The sequence below is a fragment of the Lotus japonicus genome, chromosome 5 (genome assembly GCF_012489685.1).
Source record: "Lotus japonicus ecotype B-129 chromosome 5, LjGifu_v1.2".
In the NCBI taxonomy this organism is placed as follows: Eukaryota; Viridiplantae; Streptophyta; class Magnoliopsida; order Fabales; family Fabaceae; genus Lotus; species Lotus japonicus.
In genome coordinates, this window is record NC_080045.1 from 1,069,441 (window position 1) to 1,091,539 (window position 22,099).

A 22,099-nucleotide genomic window follows, 5' to 3' on the forward strand; every position below is an offset into this window, starting at 1 on the left:
TGACATTAAACCTAGAACTTGTGATATGGACTGTACGTAGGCTGACACAAGCACAGCTGACGCTAACTTTCCGCCCATGAAATGTGTTGCCCCCACGTGACATTAGCATCGGTCATAGCTGAAGCTAAGTTGACCGATGAATGTAGCGTCGATCGGATGATAGCCACCACTATATGTATGTGGATGGGCGCTACGTTGACTAATGCTTTTAGTGTCTATCCAAATCGACGCTAAGACAGTAAACTTAAGTGCAATTGTTTTTGGGTGATTTGCATCGATTTCACTAGCACTAACTAGTCAAATTAGTATTTTGCTCAAACAACATATTCTTGCCTATTCTTGTAGTGTATGAACTATAAGAGATTCCTAGTCTTTGAAACTATGAGTTTTATGATACGTTACTTGTTGGTCCTGAAGATTGTTGTTCTTAAGTAAAATTTTGATTTTCATTAATATTTCTGCTTTTGAAAAAAATTGTAGTATGTACTTCTATCTTCTTAGTTGCACATATGACTTTGTTCTAACTAAATTAGTTTAATTTCTTCATTAGAGTTTGAATCTTGACCCCTTCATCATTTATTCCCCCAACCATTTTGTTCTCTTACTCTTACTACTTGAACTAACCTTCAAAGTCATTTAATTGCACTCATATAACGAGTGGTTGATTTTCTTAATTAACTAGAGATTTCAGGTTAAAGCCATATATATGATGCGTATGCAACTGCTTAATTAATTAATTACTTGCAAGAAGATGTCATTTAAAAAAATACTTTGATAGCAGTATTAGTTACTTTCACGATTTTAATTAGTTCAATGAGTCCCTCATCTTTTTTTTTTTTTAAATGGATGAGTCCTCATCTTAATTATATCTCATTTAGCTATGGTCCATAGAATTCTAGATTTAATTCCCAATATTGTTGAAAATTGAAATATTCATTTAAGAAGGGGAAATTGTAGTTCGACACGCGATCATTAAGAACTTAGAACAAAGTCATATGTTCACGATGTAAAGGTTCGTTTGATGGAGCTTTTGCAATAAATGAGCTAAACTAAAAGGATGCGTACACCACCGGTATTAGCTAGATCTATATGCATGATCTCATTCACAAATAAATAGTGTGACTCTGATGTCTTTCAATTATACTCCCTCCCTCCGTTCCTATATATAAGTCACAAATAACTAATTCTCTTAGATTAAAAAAAGTAGTTACTAGTAATAAATTTGTAAAAAAAATGATTTACTTTCCTAGATTACCCTTATTTACTTTCCTATGATTTTCTCTCTCCAAGTTAATACTTCTAAAGTTTATCATCTCTTTCATATTAAATATGAGGGTGAACTTGGAAAAAATTATTTAATGCTTCCTAGATATTAGAAAGTGACTTATATTTTGTAACAAAATTTTTTTAAAAAATGTGACTTATAATAGGGAACGGAGGGAGTACTATTTTCTTTTAATGGATGATGATGAGATTTTAATTGATTGTGTACATATATTATCCCGTGCTCACAACAAGTGTGTTTAGGTAGATCTGTAATAATAATCACACATATAGTATAAGATTGTAACTTTGGTCAGTGATCATTACATTATCCTTCTTATTTTAGAAAACAAGCACAAGAAAGTGCTAAGGAAGCTTTACTATCATGAAGCCCCTTTGTCTTTCTTCTCCTTATGTTCTTCCTTCCTTACTTATCCGTTTCTTGTTAATATTTATCGTGACCTTGAAAACAATGGCGTTGGTGAAACTGCCACCAAATATTTCAGTTCCAGCACTTTTGGTGTTTGGAGATTCGATTGTAGACACTGGCAACAATGACAACAACTTGCTAACAAGTGCTCGTTGCAATTTCCCACCATATGGTAAAGACTTTAAGGGAGGAATGCCAACCGGCAGATTTAGCAACGGAAAGGTGCCGTCTGACATTATAGGTATGTATGCTACTCCTATCTCTCCCCCACTCTGTCTCGGACATATATAATTGTACTTGTACAGACCTGAAATATTTTTATTCACTCACACTCACTTTCTTCTAATTTTGATATCATTTCTATATATTTTTTCTTCTCATGTCTTTTTACTTTTTTTTATCAGATTATATATCGTATTTCAGTATTTCTTATTTCTCTCGTTTCTCATTTTATCACTTTGAGTGAAATTAGAGTCGTGGGATATGATGAAGTAGAATTAATTGCCTAGCAAAACATGTTGTGTAGAATCATATATAAATAGTTGTTTTTATAAGACAATGATATATTGTTATTGTTTTTTTTTTACTTCCCCTTCTCCCATTTTTTTGGTATTAAATATGGAGCTTTCAAAAAAAAATATGAAGCTTAGATTGCAAGTTCAGAAAGACATTGCACTTACATCAATAGTAATAATAAATAATAAATTTATACTCCTTCGTTCTTTTTTAAGTGTCGTTTTAGAATAAAACTCTCCAACCAAGATAGTTGATTATTAGAGTTTTTTTTCTTATTTGACCTTCTCACATCGCAATCACAAAGTCATAAAGCTCTCCAACTAAGATAGTGGATTGTTGGTTTTTTCCCACTCTCTCATATCATTAAACCATTTACCACTCTCACTCAATCATAAAGTCATAAAGCTCTTCATAGTTATTAAGAAAGGAGAATTTTATGGAAAATATGAAGTGAAATTATTAAAAAAAGTAAAGGTATAATTAACAAATTGTAACATTAAAATATCAAAACGACAGTTAAATACGAACAAAAAAATTCTTCTAAAATAACACTTATGTTGGGCCACCAATGTAACCAATATATAAATGGATAAAATCAATCGATGAATGCTCAAGTTGGTTTTGAATGTATCACACACACTGTCACTTTCGTTCTTAAACTTTTAAAATGTTTTCTATAGCCGCTGAATGTCTTAAGGTCAGTTTTGGTCAAATAATATAAGTGGTATAACTATTAAATATTAATGTGATTAAACGTAAATTCACCAATTTACAAAGGGGAGGGAGATGATTCGAACCTAAAACTCCAGAGGCAAAATAAGCACTTTTCCAGCTGAGCCAAGCAACTAATTGGTAATAATGTGAACTCACTATTTAAACTATAACAACCGGAGATAAACCGTGTTAGCTAATTTTTTGCATTTAAATGTATATGAGTCATTAGGGTAAAACTTGTATATATTAAAATTAAACCCTCATGTGAAGTGCGCGGGGAAAATCCTCGAGTTTACATTATGTTAGGCCAACAAGATCCAATCTCATCCGCGTGATCGAGGGCTTATCTTTTACCAAATTCTTAATTAACACCTCCAAGTCAAGTTCTATTTATAAACCTTTGAAATGTCGAATACATGAGCAATGTGAGACTTTTGTAATACACTAGTTTTTCCAACATAAGAGGATGTTGAGAAAGAGAGAAATTCAAAGAAATTATAGAAATAAAAATTTCCATATATAGAAGAGATAAAATTCCGTCTTAGAAGAAAGGAAAACTTCCGTTGGGGTGAAGTCCCTCTAAAATGAGACCATGTTAAGTGCTTTAATTTGATTTAATGACACAACATTATTTCAAATGGGGTCATCATGACATCATCTTTGCTAGACAACTTGAAGTTTTGGAATGGGGTCAACAAGACGAGTTTAATCCCTGCATGCATGTTCAAATCTCACTCTATCCCCATATCCTAAACCCACTCCCCCCCTACCAATAAAAAGAAATGATCATTTATTATCTTTAAATAGAGTATATATCTCAGCACTTGTACTGTATCAGCTGAAGAATTAGGCATTAAGGAGCTTCTACCAGCATACTTGGATCCAAAATTGCAACCTCATGAGTTACCAACTGGAGTGTGCTTTGCATCCGGTGGCGCAGGATATGATCCTGTGACATCAGAAACTGCGGTACGCATATTTTCATCTCCCAATTTCTCTCCAAAAGTTTTGGAAATTAAAATAAAAATGAAAATGTAATTCATTTAGTATTAATTCCTTTCTTCTAATTTTGTTGTTGTTGTTATAATTAATTAGGCTGCTATTTCTTTAACCGGTCAACTAGACTTGTTCAAAGAGTACACAAGCAAGTTAAGAGGACTAGTTGGAGAGAACAAAACAAACTTCATCCTAGCCAACAGTGTTTTTCTTGTGGTCTTTGGTAGCAATGACATTGCCAACACATACTTCTTGTCGCGAATTAGACAAGTGCAATATGATTTTCCTTCTTACGCTGACTTCATAGTCCACTCAGCTTCTGATTTCTTAAAGGTATGGTAAAGGTACATCGCATTATGAAAGAATATCAAAACTTATTGCCTGGTTGATTTTTTTTTAACTTAATGCTTTTTTTGGGTAAACAAAATTGTATTAAGGGGAATACTAGGGGTATTCCAACCCAAAGAAGAAAAGAATAGAGTACAAAGAGGGGGGAAGAGAAATAGAAGAAATGGCCTGCAATAGCAAACCAGAAAACCCGAGAGACAAGGCTCAAAAAGCAACCGCAGAACAAACTAACAATATGGGACTTGAGGGAAATATGTATTTTTTTTTAGGCTTAAATAAGTTTTTCGTCCCTAACTTTTCCATAATACTTGGTTTTCGTCCCTCGCCGGAGCAAAAGTGGGGTTTAGTCCCTAACTTTTGCCAAAACGTTTGGTTTTGGTCCCTCCGGAGCTCTGGGTCAACTCCGGTGGCCCATGTGGCGTGGCCACGTCACTTTAATGAGCCCAGCTGGAATTTATTTTTATTTAAAATATAAAAAAAATACATAATTAAAACCCTTTTTTTCTAAATTAAATCTTCATCTTATCATCTTCAACATCATATCATCCTCAACCCTAGAAAACAAAATCCCAAACCCAGAAAGGCAGAAACACATTTAGCTTTTCAAATTCCAGAGGCATAAACCCAGGAAACAAAAACCCCACACCTCCATGGATTGATTCAAGTTTGGTTGATTCAACTTTGTTGTTTCTCACACAACTACAAAACAAAACCAAACCCACACCCCCTTTCTCGATCCTTTTTGGGTTTGGGTCATAGATGGAGAGGGGAAAGGGTCATAGATGCACAACAAGGAGAACGATTGGTGTGAACTTGGTTGCAGAGGTCGTGTGACGGCGGAGTGGAGTGGTGCTTCGTGGCTCCAACTTGATGCGCCGGATCCAATACATGTCTTCCTCCACCGTCCTTTTCTTCGTTCTCCCTCTATCGATCCTTTTTCACTTAGCTTCTTCGATGGGGCAGCAATTAAGCTACAGAAGATGGGGATCTGTTGCAGTTTGCTCAAAGGCACCTGCGTGTGCATTTTTTTCTTTTTCTTTTCCTCTTTGCCTTACTGGACATCATGTGCGTGTTTGTGTTTTGTTTGGGTTGCTGCCATCTTGGTTTGTGGGATTGGATTCTAGGTAATGTGAATATTCAAAGGGAATGGGTTTGATTTTGACAGGGAAAGGTAACAACATAAGCAATGAAGATGGAGGTGGTTTGGATCTGCAAAGATTGTTATGCTTATGAATTTCCCTTTTTAATGTTTTTATTTAATTAAGTTATGAAATTATAAAAATTATAATTTAAATGAAAAATAAAAATAAATTCCAGCTGGGCTCATTAAAGTGACGTGGCCATGCCACATGGGCCACCGGAGCTCCGGCGTTGACCCGGAGCTCCGGAGGGACCAAAACTAAACGTTTTGGCAAAGGTTAGGGACTAAACCCCACCTTTGCTTCGGCGAGGGACGAAAACCAGGTATTATGGAAAGGCTAGGGACGAAAAACTTATTTAAGCCTTTTTTTTTATAAGATCCAACACTTTATTTTTTGAAAATTTGAAAATTAATTATATAAATGATCCATCTTAACCAATACACATTTAACACATTTCTCTCTTTAAAGACATATTACACAATACCCGTGTTCATTCTTTTCATTTTGCTTTCATTTCCTTTCTCAACTTACAGCATGACATCAAGGGTAAGGGAACCTTAGGACTAATTAATAACTTGGCATAATCATAGTAGTCAAGTAGCAATATAATTAACGAGGCAATGATTCTAAGTGAAAGAGGTGTATATATATACATATGGAATTTATACATATGGAAAATAATACTCTTTGTTTGGATTAACTCAAACTGAATGTGTACTGTGACAAGGCAAAATTTTGAAACAGTAAAATAGCTCTTGGTCTAAGGAACTCAATAGCATAAATCAACAAAATCTTACAATAAGAGTTTATTAATTCATCAAAATTCTATTACTACTATTATTCTATTACTGAATCATGTTTCTGGCTTTCTATCTGTTATTAGCTAGTCACTAAATCACTTCCAAGAAGAAGTTTTCACCAGCTTAGAGTGGTAATGGAAGTTCGAGAACAACACGTTAAGAATGAGTATGTTTTGTAATGTGTTGATTGTTAAGTGGAAATCAAATACTACTGGTGGAGGGTTACTTGTGTTTGACGTTATCGATGTTAGATAAGTGAGTGCTTAGTGAAGTGATTAAATTGAGTAGTTATGAATCTTTTATAATTTTAGCAATCACTTATTGTTATTTAACTATTTATTTTGCTCATTATTAGCATGTCTAGGCCAGCTTCTCTCCAGAAGCTATTCACCAAATCTTGTACATGCAGAAAATTGATTCTGGTTTTAGATATAGTTGTACAAGTATTTTCAAATATGCAATACAATAGATGTAATTTTTTGTTATGAAATTCGTGCTAATGTCCATTTATACTAGTGTCAACGAGAATTCAAACATGTATTCACATTTTAGTATGTTTGCTGCTGTAGATGGGTTTGCTTTGCATTATTTTGGGATGACCCCTGTTTTCTCTGTTTTTTTTTTACCTGACTATTTGTACTGTGGGTTGTAACACCCCCTAAGTGTTACCATTCTTTAATTCATTTGGCTTTCCAAAAAATTGATTTACCTCACTATGTACTTTTACACTTTCAATACAATTGAAAGGAATTGTATCAACTAGGGGCACGGAGGATTGGAGTATTCAATGCACCTCCACTTGGGTGTGTACCATCTCAGAGAACAGCAGCCGGTGGAACAACAAGAAAATGCGTAGCAAGGTACAATGAAGCGGCAGAGTTATTCAATAGTAAACTATCAAAGGAGATGAAATCTCTTAACCAAAAATATCCAAACAGCAGGATGGTTTACATTGATGTTTACAACCCACTCCTTGACATCATTATTAACCACAAAAAATATGGTAATTCCATCATTTCTCTTTTCCTTTGATATTTTGTAAATGTCTTTAATTATTGTTTCCTTCATGTTTTGTCTATAATATCACAATATCATTAAAGTTAAGATCAAAACATAATATTTTGCAGGGTATAATGTCGAAGACAAAGGATGTTGTGGCACAGGATTAATAGAGGTTGTGTTTTTATGCAACCGCTTGGTTCCTACATGTCCCAACGTTTTGGAGTATGTTTTTTGGGATAGTTTTCACCCTACTGAAAGTGCTTACAAAAAGATTGTAGCTCCTATACTCGAAAAATATGTGAAGGATTTCGTGTGAGCTTTGTTTTTATACGGATGGAACGCAAATTTTAAATTTGGTTAGTTAATTAATTTTTCATCACATTGGTCTCATGACCAAAGAACTATGCATAAAAAACAAATCATGATTCTATGCATGTATTAAAGTTTCAATTATATGGTGATTGTTAAGCTTAGTCCTCTCACTTGTTTCAGTCTATATAAAATTATAAAATTGATATTTTAATACTGTGATAGACTTAAAATACAGTGTGTATATATATATATATATATATATATATATTGCTAGTGTGATGTTTATCTAATATGATTTATTATGTGAGAATGGAATATAAAGTAATTATAAATTGTAATAGGTAATTAATGTTAATAAGCAACATTGAAAAGTACCAATTTGGAAAATGAAGAATAACTGAGCTCAATTTGATATAATGTACATACACATGGATGAAGCCTACTCGATCAGTTTCATATGCCTTTGTCAATAGTGGACAAAGATTTCATCATGATCACAAAAATTGAGAAGAAATCATTCTTAATAGATGAGTAAACTCACCATCACATTGAAAATTATGACTCTCGTATAAAGGAGTGGAGAAAGATATATGAAAACCACTTGGGGTTAAAATCAGATTTTAAACATAAATTAAAGTTTTTTATTGGCAATAGATACATATATACCCAAAAAAAAATTAAACAAACTCATATAATCATTGCAAAATTTATCATGAGTTATATAAGTAATGTTGGAAATTTTCATTTTCAAAATTTTTTATTCTCAAGTTGTTTCTCTTGAAAAAAAAAATTATTCTTTTACTTTGGATTATTATTTTTCTAGAGAAATTTATTTATTTATGTTATGCTCTAAGACTATTAATTTTCCTCTTATAACCAAAAAAAAATTCTAAAACTATTATATTTTCAATACTCATTTTTTTATGCAAAGAAAAAAGAAAAGATTATAATTGTTTGATGCACTAATTAATTGTTAGAGCATCTCCAATGGTAGTTTCTAATGTTAAATACATACTCATGATATGAGTATCTAGTACCATTGGAGTACATATTCAACAACATGGCAAAGATGAGTATGTGGGAATAGATACTCTACACTAGACTTGAAAAGTTAGCTTGTATTTATTACAAACACTTACAATTAATATAATTAGTAATAAAAATGGAGATAAATGATAAAATATACAAATGTGATGTTGATGGTGAGATCCACTATAGAAACTTCTAAGAGTTGTTGGGTTGGAGTAAAAAGTTAGTAAAGTGGTGTAGATGATGTGGCATTATGGGGAATTGTAAAAAATGAAGTGTAGATATTTTATAAGTATGGTGGATGCTAATGCTCTAATTTTTTTTTCTAGAACCTTGGGTGGGCCATGGCCCTCCCCTGCCTCCATGTAGTTCTGCCACTGTATAAGCCAATGAATGTATTAATGGGAGTACAAGGGGTACTCCAACCCTTGATATAAGAGAAAGAAGGAAACAAAAGAAGAGGAGTAGAAGAGAACAAAAAATAAACTAGAGGTACAAGTTCTACTAAATTTCCTATACTTTATCCACAAACCAAACCATTGTAATTACTATGCACTATGGTCATCCAGTTAAAATTTATCAATTTGTCATGTTATAATTAAATTTAAATTTAAAATTATTTAAAACGAAAAAATGGAGAAATGTAATTGGATGTATGTCTAAAATTTTTTACACTATATGTATATTAAAAAAAAATTGAATGCAAAACTTCACATTTTTAAATATAGGTCAGTTCAAGAAAAATATAAACAAACCCCAAGCTAGTGCATAATATTTTTAACTTTTTATTAGGGTGAACTAAATCAGTAGATAGCAAAAACAAAATGGAGACATGAGATAAAAATTGCTTTGACTTCCTCTTTTAAGTAATCTAGTTTGGCTTCCAATTCTTCTTCTTGGAGCCCAAGGCACTTGCCAACTTCTTTGAATCAAAATGTTCAGATCCATTACTGTTTTCATTATCAACACCATCATTACAGTATATTCTCATTATGCAAGGAGTGGTGAAGTCTCATGGATCACATTTTTTTTATAAGCTCTCATGGATTACATAACAGAGTAAAGCAACACTGTTCAAATGAAAATACCAAATTCCCGAAGAATAACACTTGTGGTAAGAGCTGTGGACATATGGGTTGGGGAGGAGAAGGTTTAGAGTTCAATCCTTAGAGGGTGTAATTTAACTCATCCTGGCCCAAGATCATTCAACTCGCACCTTATCGGGTTTCTTCGGGTCTATGGATGGGTTCAAGTTTAAAATATTGACCGGGCCAATATTTAGGGTCGCCAGAATACAAGCACAACTCGTCCTAACTTATCCCTCCTATTAAAAATGTATCTCATTGTATAGTTAGATTGGAACATTCTACCATGCAAAATTTAGTACAAACAATCTATTATATATGTACCTTCTTTTATAATTCATAATTAGATTGGAAATTAATGTTTTTACATAGTGAGAAGTATTTATAATTCGTTTATGAGGTTTGAAATTGTAATTCAACTTGTTATTTAGGTCAACCCAAACTCGTCTTTTTGTGACCCTGAGTCTTTCTTAAAATGACACCTCATCAGACTTCTTCAGGTTTATGAATGGCATGGATTCGAGTTTAAATTTGGCTCAAGCAATATTTAGAATCGGGTGAAATCATACCTCGTCCCACGAGCACTCCTACCTAACACAATAATGAGAATTAGTTTTGACATATGGATGTTTTCACGACACCACCGGTTTTTAGGAAAAAATGATGGTGCTATAAGAAACTCTACGCTAATACAAGTTTCTCCAAACCCCTATTTTTTATTTTTTTTTCAAACAAGTCTGGAGCATTGTTCATTTGCCAAAGTTTTTTGGCGATATATATTGGTGATATTAGATGGGTTGGGCTTTGCCCACAATAATGTCTTCTTTGGAGAGTAGCATAGTTCTTTCAAATGCATTGAAAAAATATGCAAAAAATCAAAAGCTTTGCCCCACCCATTTCTTCTCAATTTGGAAAGACCCTAAAAAGGTGGTGGAGCCTACCCCTTCCTCCCTCACTCACAAAATCACCTCTAAAAAAACATAGTGTAGGAGTCCCTTGGCAAATAATAGGATTTCACTACCTAATGATCAAAAAATAAAGGTGCTTGTACTATCTTAAGTGAGATTAATGTGTAGTACCTAAAATAATATGTACCAATAAACATACATGCATGCTCTGATTGAGTCAGAATTTGTATATTTGTCTTTTATGTTTTCTTTTATAAATTTTTAACATTATTATCATTTTTGCAAAGTAATCATTTGAACAGTTTTCAACCCTTCTTCGTATTATCAAAATTGTGTTTCAATGAAGAGGCGTTGGAACTTGAACCATCATTTTCATCGTTTGTCCGTCACAGTCTCCAGATGCTATTCTCTTTGTTGTTAATAAGTCTCGACGGCCAAAACTCTCACACATGATAATAATCTACTGAGTCATTTAACGCGGATATAACATCTAAAATGATTTATGTGTACTACAGAGTTCACCAAAAATAAAATATTAGGATTTTACTACCCTTTCTCTCGATCTTTAACTATATCAATTAGTTGTAGAGTGCTACCTACAACAACAAAAATTCACAACCAAGCACATGTAGTAGAATCTACAAGATGGTGTGTTTACTCAAGGTGATTTCTATGTAAGAATTATTTATTAATTCTTGTGGGCTTCAATCAATTGCAATTTTTGTTTTAATAAAAACAGGCTAATTCATGATACAGAAAAGTGCATATGTAAGCCAACTTAATCAGTTAAATGATCTATTTATTTGAGCTTGAATATCTGTATTGATTAGTGTGGACTACAGTGTAGGCCTTAACCTATAGGCTCGTGATGGGAAGAGACTAGGGTTAAATATATGTTGGCTAGGTCCCCTCCGTAATCATTGATCTAATCTGGCTTCACAGCTTGCCCCATTAATGGTTGTGAAAGGGAGTATGAAATTCAGAGGAAGCCCTAGTCATTTTCAGTCACTTGACTGTCACAAGATCAGGTGATCAAATAAGAATCTTTGTTTCGTTCATGATTTGTCAGGTACACAATTTATCTCATTCTATAATTGATGTTCTATAGTCATGTATGGATTCCAATTTAGGCTTACATTCTAACCTCAAGGTAGCATGGTAACCCAATACCAAATACCCACTAAATAATAACTCAACGTTGAAATCTCGTTTATGTAAAGTGCATAAAATGATGGTCCAAGTACTGCAAAGAGTACCCTCCAAGTACAACAAGCTTTGCTAATATCACTCATCTTTTAATATAGCAGCAACCCATATAACTCATTTCAAAAGTTTGTCTATATTCTCATAACAATAACAATACGTATCATACTATATACATTCTACCAAAACCTACTAGTATCAGATATGGGAGACAAAGTTACATCAATCATGTTAACAAAAAAAATTAGGCAAGCTTTGCTTACATTCATGTTGGTGTTTTTCTCTTGAAAAGTAAAAAAAGAACGAAGAAGTGAGCTCCAAAGGAGCTAGCTTCCTTAATACAAACACAATTAGAAGCAAGAAGAGCACATTTTTTTTTCTCATTTGGCCACCAGTCTCCACGGGGGAAAAGGGCCCCACGTGACTAATCTGGCTCGGGATAAGATAGTGATGTCCCTGGCCACAAAAGTTTTTATTTTTTACCTCAGAGGGGATCGAACCCGGGCTAGAAGCCTAGGTGAAATCCCTTAAGGAAATGCACATTCACCACTTGTGCCACCCTTGTGGTTCAAGAAGAGCACATTAGCTTAGGTATGTGTCAAAGAAATTTTTGCAATAAATATAACACAAGGTGTCAAGACACTAAAATTGTTCTCATAAAGATTTGGTTAACTATAAATTAAAATAGAGCATAGCGCAAGTAAAAAGAAGGGGTTGGTTGGTTTGTTTGTTTTCAAGATATTAAAGCAGAAAATAGTGATTGGAAAGTGTTATCCTTTGGTATTAATTATTCAAGTGCAGAAAACGGTTATCAATAACAAAAGATTTATTTAATTTTTTATTAAAGTCTTGGAGTCAAATTCCAATGAAGATTTAGTTTTTTAGAATTTGATTTATTCAAGTTAAGAAATGGTCATCGCTCCTTCAAAGTACAAGAATAATCTTCTTCCAAGAATCATCAAATCTAGCTAACAACCAGTCGGTATTAGAAACTTATCTTCTTTAGAAAACAGAATCCACCATCGCTTCATAGTCTTATCAATCAGCTAAAGAATTTTTTTACTGATTTCAACTCACTTCAATTCACAATACAAAACTGAATATAGTTTCGAATTCGACTTGCATAAAAAGGCATATATTCAAAACAAAGAGTGAAAGAACGTGAATCAACTTGAATAAAAAAATGAAATATCATTAAGAATGGAACCTCAATTTTGAGTACAAATGAAGATTAAAAACTCTAAGATTGACTAAGGAGTTTAGCAACCCATGAAATTGGGTGACAACTCGGAAACTAGAAAATATAAAAGAAAGCAACGGAAACTAAGAAAATAAGGACTCCGAAAATTAAAGTGCAAAACATAAGATAATAAGATGAAGTGTTTAATAAAGCTTTCAACCTAACTAGTCTAGTATAATTGTAATCAGCTTGACCTCCAAGTGATTTTGTTCCCCCGGTCATCTGATATCTCACAAATTCAATAAGAAGTTAGTCATCGATATCTTACATACCCAATAAGAGTTTAGTGACATTTTATTGTGGTATAATCAAATGTCACTTACTCCTATTAGACTGGTAAGACATTAGATAACTTGGAGAACAAGAAGACTTGGAGCCTCATGAAGTTAGTGGATCCCCCTCTTTTTGGCATTTAATATTTTGTATACAACTAGATAATTACCTGTGCGATGCACAGTTGATAAGTGTCAAATTTACCTGATTTTCTATATTAATTTCGGCACTTATCTGTTCTAAATGTGTACGTTATCTTTCAAATTATCCCTCAATAAGGTTAATTTAGTAAGTAGATAGTTTTTATATAGATAAATGTAAGATATGTTAGTTTTATCATTTAGACTCTTTGATTTTTATTGTAGGAGAAAAGTCAAGAAGATCCAACCATTTGAAGATCAAAAGGGCTAAAAATATTGAAGTCCGCTTAAGCCAAATGTTTCCTCGCTTAAGCCAAACTACATGGCAGTAGCAGTGGCAGATATATTGAACTTCGCTTAAGCCAAATTTTGCCTCGCTTAAGCCAAATTACATGGCAAGTAGCAGTGGTTCTGGAAGACAATTCGGCTTAAGCGAGAAATGGTCTCGCTTAAGCCAAAGACCTTTACCTGAACGTGAAGAAACTTCCTCGCTTAAGCGGAACCTTTATCAGCTTAAGCGAAACTGTGCCCTGTTTATAAAAGGCTCGACCAAGATTAGAAATGGATCATCTCTTGACATATTTTGGACCTCTTAGAGAGAAAATTGCATAGAGAAGAAGGAGAGGAACTTTGGGAGCTTTGATCCACCATCCATCGTGCTGGAGACACACCGAGGACGGCACGGGTCACCGCTTTCACCTTAGTTTCCTCTTGTAAGCTTTGTAAGCAATCCATGGATATGGGTTGCTAAGTTTCTTTGTTGGATTTGGATGTAGCCTTTAACTATGACTTGTTCTTCTTGATTTCTATATGAAAATATCGTTTCTATTACATGATTCAATAGTTTTCTCTTGTTCTTAATGTTATGTTTTAGTTTGCGCACCTAGAACATATCGCTTGATTCGGCGTAAGAGCGGAAGCTACAACGTCTAGAGTCCGACCTAGAGTTAACCATCTAATAAATCTAATTGCTAGGAATAGAGTTAGGTTTGTTAGTCCCTTAAACATCTGAGCTTAAAGATAACTTAGCTTTTCTATGCATGTGAGGAATCAATGTTTAGGAAAGTAAGTTATAGATATCCACTCATGTGAGGAATCAATGAAGTAGGGTAGAAATGGTGTAGATGAATCATGGATAGGAATGAATATTCATGTAGAATCATAGGACACTAATAGTTAAACGGTGAACTCCAATTCCAACAGCTTTCTCTCTTGATATCATTTTTTATTCTCGCTTTGTTTAATTTGCATGTGCTTTGGCTACCGAAACAATCATCAACCTTTTTGAAATTTATTGCTTGAGTAATTTTACTAGAGAACGGCATTTGTGTTAGCAATTCCCTGTGGATACGACAAAAACCCTATGCTATACTACAATTGAATCTTGAAAGGGATTTGAAAGTAGTTGTGGTAAAAATCTTTCAACAACAGTCACAATTATTTTAATAAAAAAATATGTATTAGATTATATTTTATATTTAGTTGTTTTCCGATGTATCAAAAATGGTTTATAATTGATTAATAATTGTAATGCATTGATTATCATATAAGTAACTTTAATTCTCAGTATATTATATTTCATCTAATGTTTATATTTTTTAACATCTAATTGTTCATTTCCATATATGAATAAACAGTACAACATATAAGATACCTCCTACTGCTAGTAGGTTAAAACTGAATTGAGTGATTTTATAAAGAAAACTGATAGTAATCATGCACACACATTAAATTAAAACATTGTTACACAATGCATAACTATTTCGAACAAATATTGCTTCTTTTGTGTTAAATGAACTAAATATGAATATAATTTTTTAAAATGGTTTGACTATTTATTATTAAAATTGTTATTCACTAAAAATGAATTTACTTCATTTTGTTATTACAAAGCGTTAACTATTATTTATATATAATAATTCATATATAAGGAAAAAGTTTAGAAATAAAAACATAAATACCCAAATTAAATTAAAACTAGGGATGGCAATGGGTCGGGTAGGGTGCGGGTTTTGGAAAACCCAAACCCGAAATCAAAAACCCGCACCCGCACCCGCACCCGAACCCGAAATGGGTTGTGAACTTAAACCCACACCCGAACCCATTGGGTTTCGGGTTCACCCGACCCGTACCCACACCCGCACACAACCTCAAACAAACATCTGAACCCGGAAACCCGACCCGAAGAATAAAACCCGACCCGGTTGCAACCCGGTCTAACCTTGAATAACATTACTTTCTTAACAAATTTCATTGCTTTTTACAATCAAAATCAGAAAAAGCACATTGTATGTAAATTCATTAGCCTGACAATTATTCTCCACCATTTTTTTGAAGAGCATGATGGCCCTTAGCAAGTGCCTCAATCATAGTATTATAAGCAATCAAAAAGACAACAACAGTCTTAATCTTCTCAATTACAAAATTCATGGGTCCTTAAACTTCCCAATTACATTTGAAAACCACAAGTAAAATAAAAGTGAGATAAACTCAACAATTCAAAGTCTTCAACATCAAGCATAAATCCAACACAAGGAAAAACTCAAAGCATACAATTAAAACTACAATCTTCAACAACACCCTCTTCCAAATTAAAACAACAGTTCTCAATAGCTCAATCCAATTATCTAAAGTCCACAATCTTCAACATCAACCTGTTATATTCACGTTAAGCAGCTCATTAGTAATTTTTCTTAAAGCAACATTGAAACAGGTTATTGTAATCAAAGTTAACAATAATACTAACCGTGTTAATGTGTTATGCATTAAAGCATAGATGCAGTAGCTATTAATCATCAAAACGGTAACTCAAACCATCTATTATTTCAGCTGTAATAAGAAGTAAATCAAAATTAAATAAAACATCGAAGCTTAACATTAATAACATATTCAAAGCAAATGAAGAATAAAATACCTTCGTCATCGGAGATACAGATGGAGAAACAAATATTCAAAACATATTTATAATATAAGATACAGATGGAGATACAAATATCAAATAAATTCTGAGACAAATATACATATATCATAAATTGAATTAAATTGTAGATATTAGTTTCTAGACATGAAAGCTAATTAACCCTGAAAACTTGAAGAAAGGAATGTACAATCATAGAGATTGGGAATCTATGGGGACACCCCATTATCTTAATTAATTACCAGGAGATTACCCTACTTGAAAAGGCAACAGTATTAATTCAATGACGTGGACTGGGAGAAAAGGGGCATTTGAAGGGTATGATTCTGAGGAATAACAGCAGAATCATACGGAAGTGAAAATTCAAAGGCGATTCTAACGTGATCTAAGGATAAATACAGAAAATCTATTCACATATCCTAGAATTAATTAATGGCAAGTAATAATTTCAAACAACAAAAATTCACCATTCATTCATTCATTCATTCATCAGAAGCTGCTGAAAACAAGAATGAATTAGGAAAATGGAAGAAGGAAGATGAACAACTCAGAATCAGAAGACAGAGGATTGAGAGAGAGAGAGAGATCTGAAAATGGAGAAGCTAGCACATTACATTACATTGCAGAGATGGAATAGAATGAGAAAGAAACTCACCTCAATAATGGTGGCGGTTGCGCTTCGATCTGGAAAAAAGAAAAGAAAAAATGCAGAAGCACATTATTGTAATGAGTTTGTAGCTGATGCAAACCCTAAACTAAACAGAGGCTAAGGGGAAACGGTTGAAGGGAAGAGAGAAAACCTGAAGCTGAGGTGACGGCGGCTCCGTGGACGCTTGGACAGTGGCTCCGTGGACGGAAGAAGGAGACGGAGCGGGCCTGGAAGAGGAGAACAACAGCTCCGTGGACGGAAGAAGGAGACGGAGCAAGACTGGAAGAGGAGAATGGCAGCTCCGTGGGCGGAAGAAGGAAACAGAGCAGAACTGGAAGAGGAGAAGAAAGCCGTGATCTGAAAGTGGAGAAGAAAGCTGTGACCTCAAACCCTAATTCTATTCTAATAACATATATATATCTAAGGATATATCTGGAATTTCACTTATACAAACCGGGTTCGGGTAGGGTTCGGGTGCGGGTTTAGCCAAACCCAAACCCGAACCCGAAAACACTTTCAGCAATCGGGTAAAACCCGAACCCGAACCCATTAACTCGGGTTTTCACCCAAAAAAATCGGGTCGGGTCAGGTGCCCATGGGTTCGGGCTTCTCTGCCATCCCTAATTAAAACCCAATATAATCTGTAAATTGAAATATCTAATAACATAATGAGTCATCTCCATGGTAATCGATGACTGATAAAACAAATTTCGATAATCAAAATCAAAACAAATTATGTACCACCACACCTCACGATGAGTGATTTCCATGGCAATCGATGAATACTATCCGAAAAAACAATACATAATTCGAATTGAAGACAAGGGTGAAGAACAAAGGAATTGATTTTTTTACGGAAGATAAGAAAAGGGGAAACCTAATTTGGATCGTGTTTTGAACAATAGAATAAGACTTAACCCTATTTTAAATCTTATTCCAAACCTAAACTTATGAATTTAATTACCTAATTATAACTATTAATTATTTTTAAAATTTGACTAAATGTATTTAATTTCCTCCTGTAAACAAATGACTCGATTATCAAACAAAAATTACTTGTTTAAATAATAATTTGTTTTACAACTCTGTTCCCTAATGAGCTATTACTTAACCCAAATTATATCATAAACAAATTTAATATGCAATCTTTTCCTACTCAGAATTTAAATAATAAAAATTAAAGATTTTTTTCTACCTAATGACTGCAAACAGGGGCGGATTTACCACCTGGCGAACTTGGGCCTCTGCCTAGGCTCCAGGAAAAAAAAAGTTTTTCCTTTGGACCAAAATACCTTTTGGGCCTAAAAAAAAAGAGCAAAAAATATCTTTCTCTCGCTCTCGTCGTTCTCTTCCTCTCACTCGTTCAGTCGTTCTCTTTCTCAGACACAGAGGCGTTGTTGCACCGCCACCACCGCCGTTGACACTCTTAGCATTCTCACTTTACCATTAATTCTATATGTTCCTCTACCATTAATTCTATATGTTCCTCTGAATGCATTAGGTGTTGTGCTTTTGGTTGTGCCGTTGAATTAAACTTCTATCCCAGATTCTCAAGGAATCACACCTTTGGGTTCAAAGAATGAATCATCTGTACCCTCCCTCCTCACTCGTCGTCTCCTTCTCGGCTTCTCCCAAGACCCAAGTCCCAGCCACCTTAAGAAATCAGAATTCAGTGGGTCTCCTATTGCTAGCGGAAAGGGGTTGTAATACCCTACCGTAAGTACTTACTCATACAGGTATCGGGCCTATAATACCCTACCGTGCCCATTGCCATCACATTTCTAACCTCAATCTGACGTGATATTCGACCAAAAAAAAAAACCTGACGTGATAAAATACCCACTGATAAAAACTCAACGTTGTCATCTAACTTATGTTGATGAAGTGCATAAATTTTTCATCCAACCACTGCAAGAGTTCCCTCCAAATACAAAAATCTTTGCTAATACCAATCATCTTTTAAAATACCTGAAATCCATATCAGCTAGGTCAAAAACTCATTTCAAAGTTTGTCCAAATTCTCAAAACAATAACAACACGTATCGTCATAATATGTACATTCTACAGTGTATTCTGATATGGGAGACAAAGTTACATCATCAACCATGTTGACAAAAATATTATTAGGCAAAACTTTGCCTACATTACATGTTTGGTGTTTTTCTCTTGAAAAGAACAAAAGAATGAAGCACTGGTTCTCTCAAGTGCAGAAAACAGCTCCCTATTGAAAGGGACCTATTGTTACCAATCCTCCAAAAGAATCAAAATGGAACAGTGTACGGCAACGCATATATTCCAACCTCGGGTAAATGCTGAGCACGAGGCCACATGGAACTTGAACATCGTAAGGCAGCTTCTGAATCATACTTCAATTTCTTCGATATGGGTTTTGCTTCAGTCGGTTCAGACCTGAATAACCAGGCTTCATCTGCTGAATCATAGCCATCATACGTAACTTGAGGAATCTGAAGTAAAGAGTCATACAAAGAAAACTCCCTTCGACTTTTATCATCAAGTATAATGTTTGAGACCGGAGTATCACCAGGAACCAAACTTTGCAATCTTTTACCATGCCCGGAATCAGAATTTCCAGGTAACTGATTATTCTCATTGTTACTGATAGACTGTAACCGATGATCACTTGCACTAGCAAGTTGAGTGAAGGAATCTGCATTCCCAACACGTGCTGAAGAAGACCCCACTTGATATTCTGATTTGGGTTCTTCAGGCTCTCTATGTTTCCTCAGTGGAAGTCGAATTTTAATGGCAGGACCTGTATCACAAGAAGCACAAATTAGATTCAAACACATGATGCCAAAACACAACAAGAAATAATAAAACAACCAGCTGTAAGAATTCTCACCATGATCAGCTTCCCTTTTCCTCTTGCTGCTTTGACTACTGTCAGACAAGCAAGGCTCCTGATGAGAGGAGACAGGTTGGTCATGTTCCTCTGTTATCCCACTCCTTTCAAGTAGTTCATTGTCAATATCCTTTTGTAACTTGCCATCTGCAATGAGCTTCAACTTCTCCGCAGCAACACTGGCTTCTTGAAGTTTCCTTTCCTTCTTCTCTTTCTTTCTCTCCTTCTTCTCCCTCTTCTTCTCTTTCCTGTCTTTCTTGGCCTTCTCCTTCTCCTCACGGAGCTTTAAAGGACCAGAACAACACTTTCAAATAGAGGATAGGGAAGATTGGAAGACCAAAGAAGCAAACATGCCATATATGCAAGCATTTTAATCTTGCTTGCGACCCACAAGAAAACTAAGCAATCACATCTTAAGGCACTCAAGAACAATCGTTTCACCAATTTCAAGAACTTCTTTATATCTTACATATCTAAGATATCAGTCATCATGCCACAAAATTGCAAACAAGGCTACCCCATACAAGTATCATTATCAAGCATATCCATGATACAGGTACCACAAAATAGCGGCTCAGGAATGAACACATCGAGCAAATATTACAACATAGTGGCATGACTCAGTATCATATTAATTCACATAGAAACTTAAACCTAAATTTGTACAGTGATGTTTACATGTAAAAAGTTTCGATCCAAGATTGAGGAAAACGTATTTAATTTCAAAGAAATTTTGTATTTGTATTAAATTAATTGTGAAAAACACCCATTGAAAATAATGAATTAGGGTTATTGATTTGAAACAACTGCATATGATTTCAAACCCTAAATTGCCAAAACGTTTACTGATCTATCAAAATAGTTTTTTCTAAAAATCAATTTTACTAATCAAGAAAAACCCCCAATTGTTTACCAATCTTAGAAAACGACCCAGAAACGATCTTGGTTCATAAAAATCAAGAATCTGGGTTTGAAATTGAAATCAGGGTATGATCTAAAATCACGTTGGATCCTAGATGAAACTAAATCGCAACAAGACCCAGATCGATGAAGATCGGGTCGACATGAAGAGACAGAGGCCTCACATGTTCAAGTACAATTATGAATCAACAACACGAAGCAGCAAAGTTGAGCACAAACGCAAAAACGAAACTGCTCAACAAACCTTAATCGAATTGATCAAGGCATCGCTATTGTTCCTGATATACCCTGGAGGCGGGAAAGGAAAGCAACGAGACATCTTCGAGATTGTCCGAAATACAAAACAATCGAAATCGCGATAGAGATTTCAAGAAAGAAGAAACCCTTTCCTCTCGATGACGGCAACGGCGATACAGAATGAAACCCTAATCAAGATCTGGATCGCGCAGAACAAATAACCTTAAGCTGAGGCTGGGGGTTGTATTTATAGCCACACAAACCGACTTCTCTCACCCTACGGAATCGTGATGGCTCACGCGTATTGCTCCTTTTACAAAATTACCCTCACCATTATTTCAATTTTCTCTACCCTTAACAATAATAATAATCATTTTTATTTGAAGCACAATAATAGTAATTATATTATTATAGATATCAAAAAGTTATACGCAAATATCACATTTAGATATGTTTCACAATTAAAATCCTTGTATCGCTCTATATAAAAAATAAAAAACAAATCCTTCTATCGCTATCAAAATATTATGATTACATATGATTTTACCCCAATAAAAGATGTAATGTTTGAGTGTAGTAAATTACCGGAATAAAATTTCATTTGAATCCTACGATTAGAAATAAAGGGTTTTTTTAATCTTCCGATGAGAAAAATAAAAATAAAGGGCTTAATTTCGGTCCTTGTCTAAATCCGTTGGACCACTAGAGATTTTGGAGATAGTTGGACATATACCTTATTAATTTGCATTTGCCTCGATATTTTTATATACTCTTCTAGTTTTTATATCTCTATATGTTTCAGACATATCTATATGATCCTTCTCACACAATCTTTCATAAGGATGCATAGTTATATGATCGTTTATCTTTTATTTTCAGCATATGATCATTTATCTTACACGAGACATCAATATATATATATATATATAATTGATATATGGGTCAATGAAACCCACTTTCCATGGTGGTCACGCACCACACCGCCACAACCTATCAAGGGTGGGCTCTTGTAGTGCCTGTCATCCGTGTTAATCTTTACCCAGCCAAACGGAGGAGGAACTCACCCATTTAGTAAGTTGGTCGTGGGATACAGAGCAATAGTAGTAACATC

General features: G+C 34.3%; 2 protein-coding genes and 1 long non-coding RNA gene across 4 annotated transcripts; 1 reads left to right on the top strand and 2 right to left on the bottom strand.

Moving 5' to 3' along the window:
• The first annotated feature begins 1,473 nt into the window (after positions 1-1,473).
• Positions 1,474-7,590, top strand: LOC130720453 (GDSL esterase/lipase EXL1-like). Of its 2 annotated transcripts, XM_057571097.1 has the most exons (5): positions 1,498-1,934; positions 3,762-3,892; positions 4,019-4,252; positions 6,957-7,212; positions 7,337-7,590. In XM_057571097.1, the coding sequence occupies exons 1-5, from the start codon at positions 1,649-1,651 to the stop codon at positions 7,525-7,527; spliced, it is 1,098 nt and encodes a 365-aa protein (XP_057427080.1). In that variant the 5' UTR covers positions 1,498-1,648; the 3' UTR covers positions 7,528-7,590. The 2 variants fall into 2 exon arrangements, with proteins under 2 accessions (XP_057427081.1, XP_057427080.1); XM_057571098.1 differs by lacking the exons at positions 6,957-7,212; positions 7,337-7,590 and adding an exon at positions 6,293-6,932 and having other exon boundaries at positions 1,474-1,934.
• An 8,042-nt stretch (positions 7,591-15,632) lies between these two features.
• Positions 15,633-17,567, bottom strand: LOC130720488 (uncharacterized). The gene is made up of 4 exons (XR_009013083.1): positions 17,119-17,567; positions 16,974-17,002; positions 16,148-16,230; positions 15,633-16,055 (listed from the first exon to the last, which is right to left on the bottom strand). It is a non-coding gene; the product is annotated as an uncharacterized LOC130720488 (long non-coding RNA).
• Positions 17,568-18,985: 1,418 nt separating this feature from the next.
• LOC130717702 (uncharacterized) lies at positions 18,986-21,210 on the bottom strand. Its single transcript, XM_057568039.1, has 3 exons — positions 20,996-21,210; positions 19,831-20,113; positions 18,986-19,740 (listed from the first exon to the last, which is right to left on the bottom strand). The coding sequence occupies exons 1-3, from the start codon at positions 21,068-21,070 to the stop codon at positions 19,229-19,231; spliced, it is 870 nt and encodes a 289-aa protein (XP_057424022.1). The 5' UTR covers positions 21,071-21,210; the 3' UTR covers positions 18,986-19,228.
• Positions 21,211-22,099: the final 889 nt, after the last annotated feature.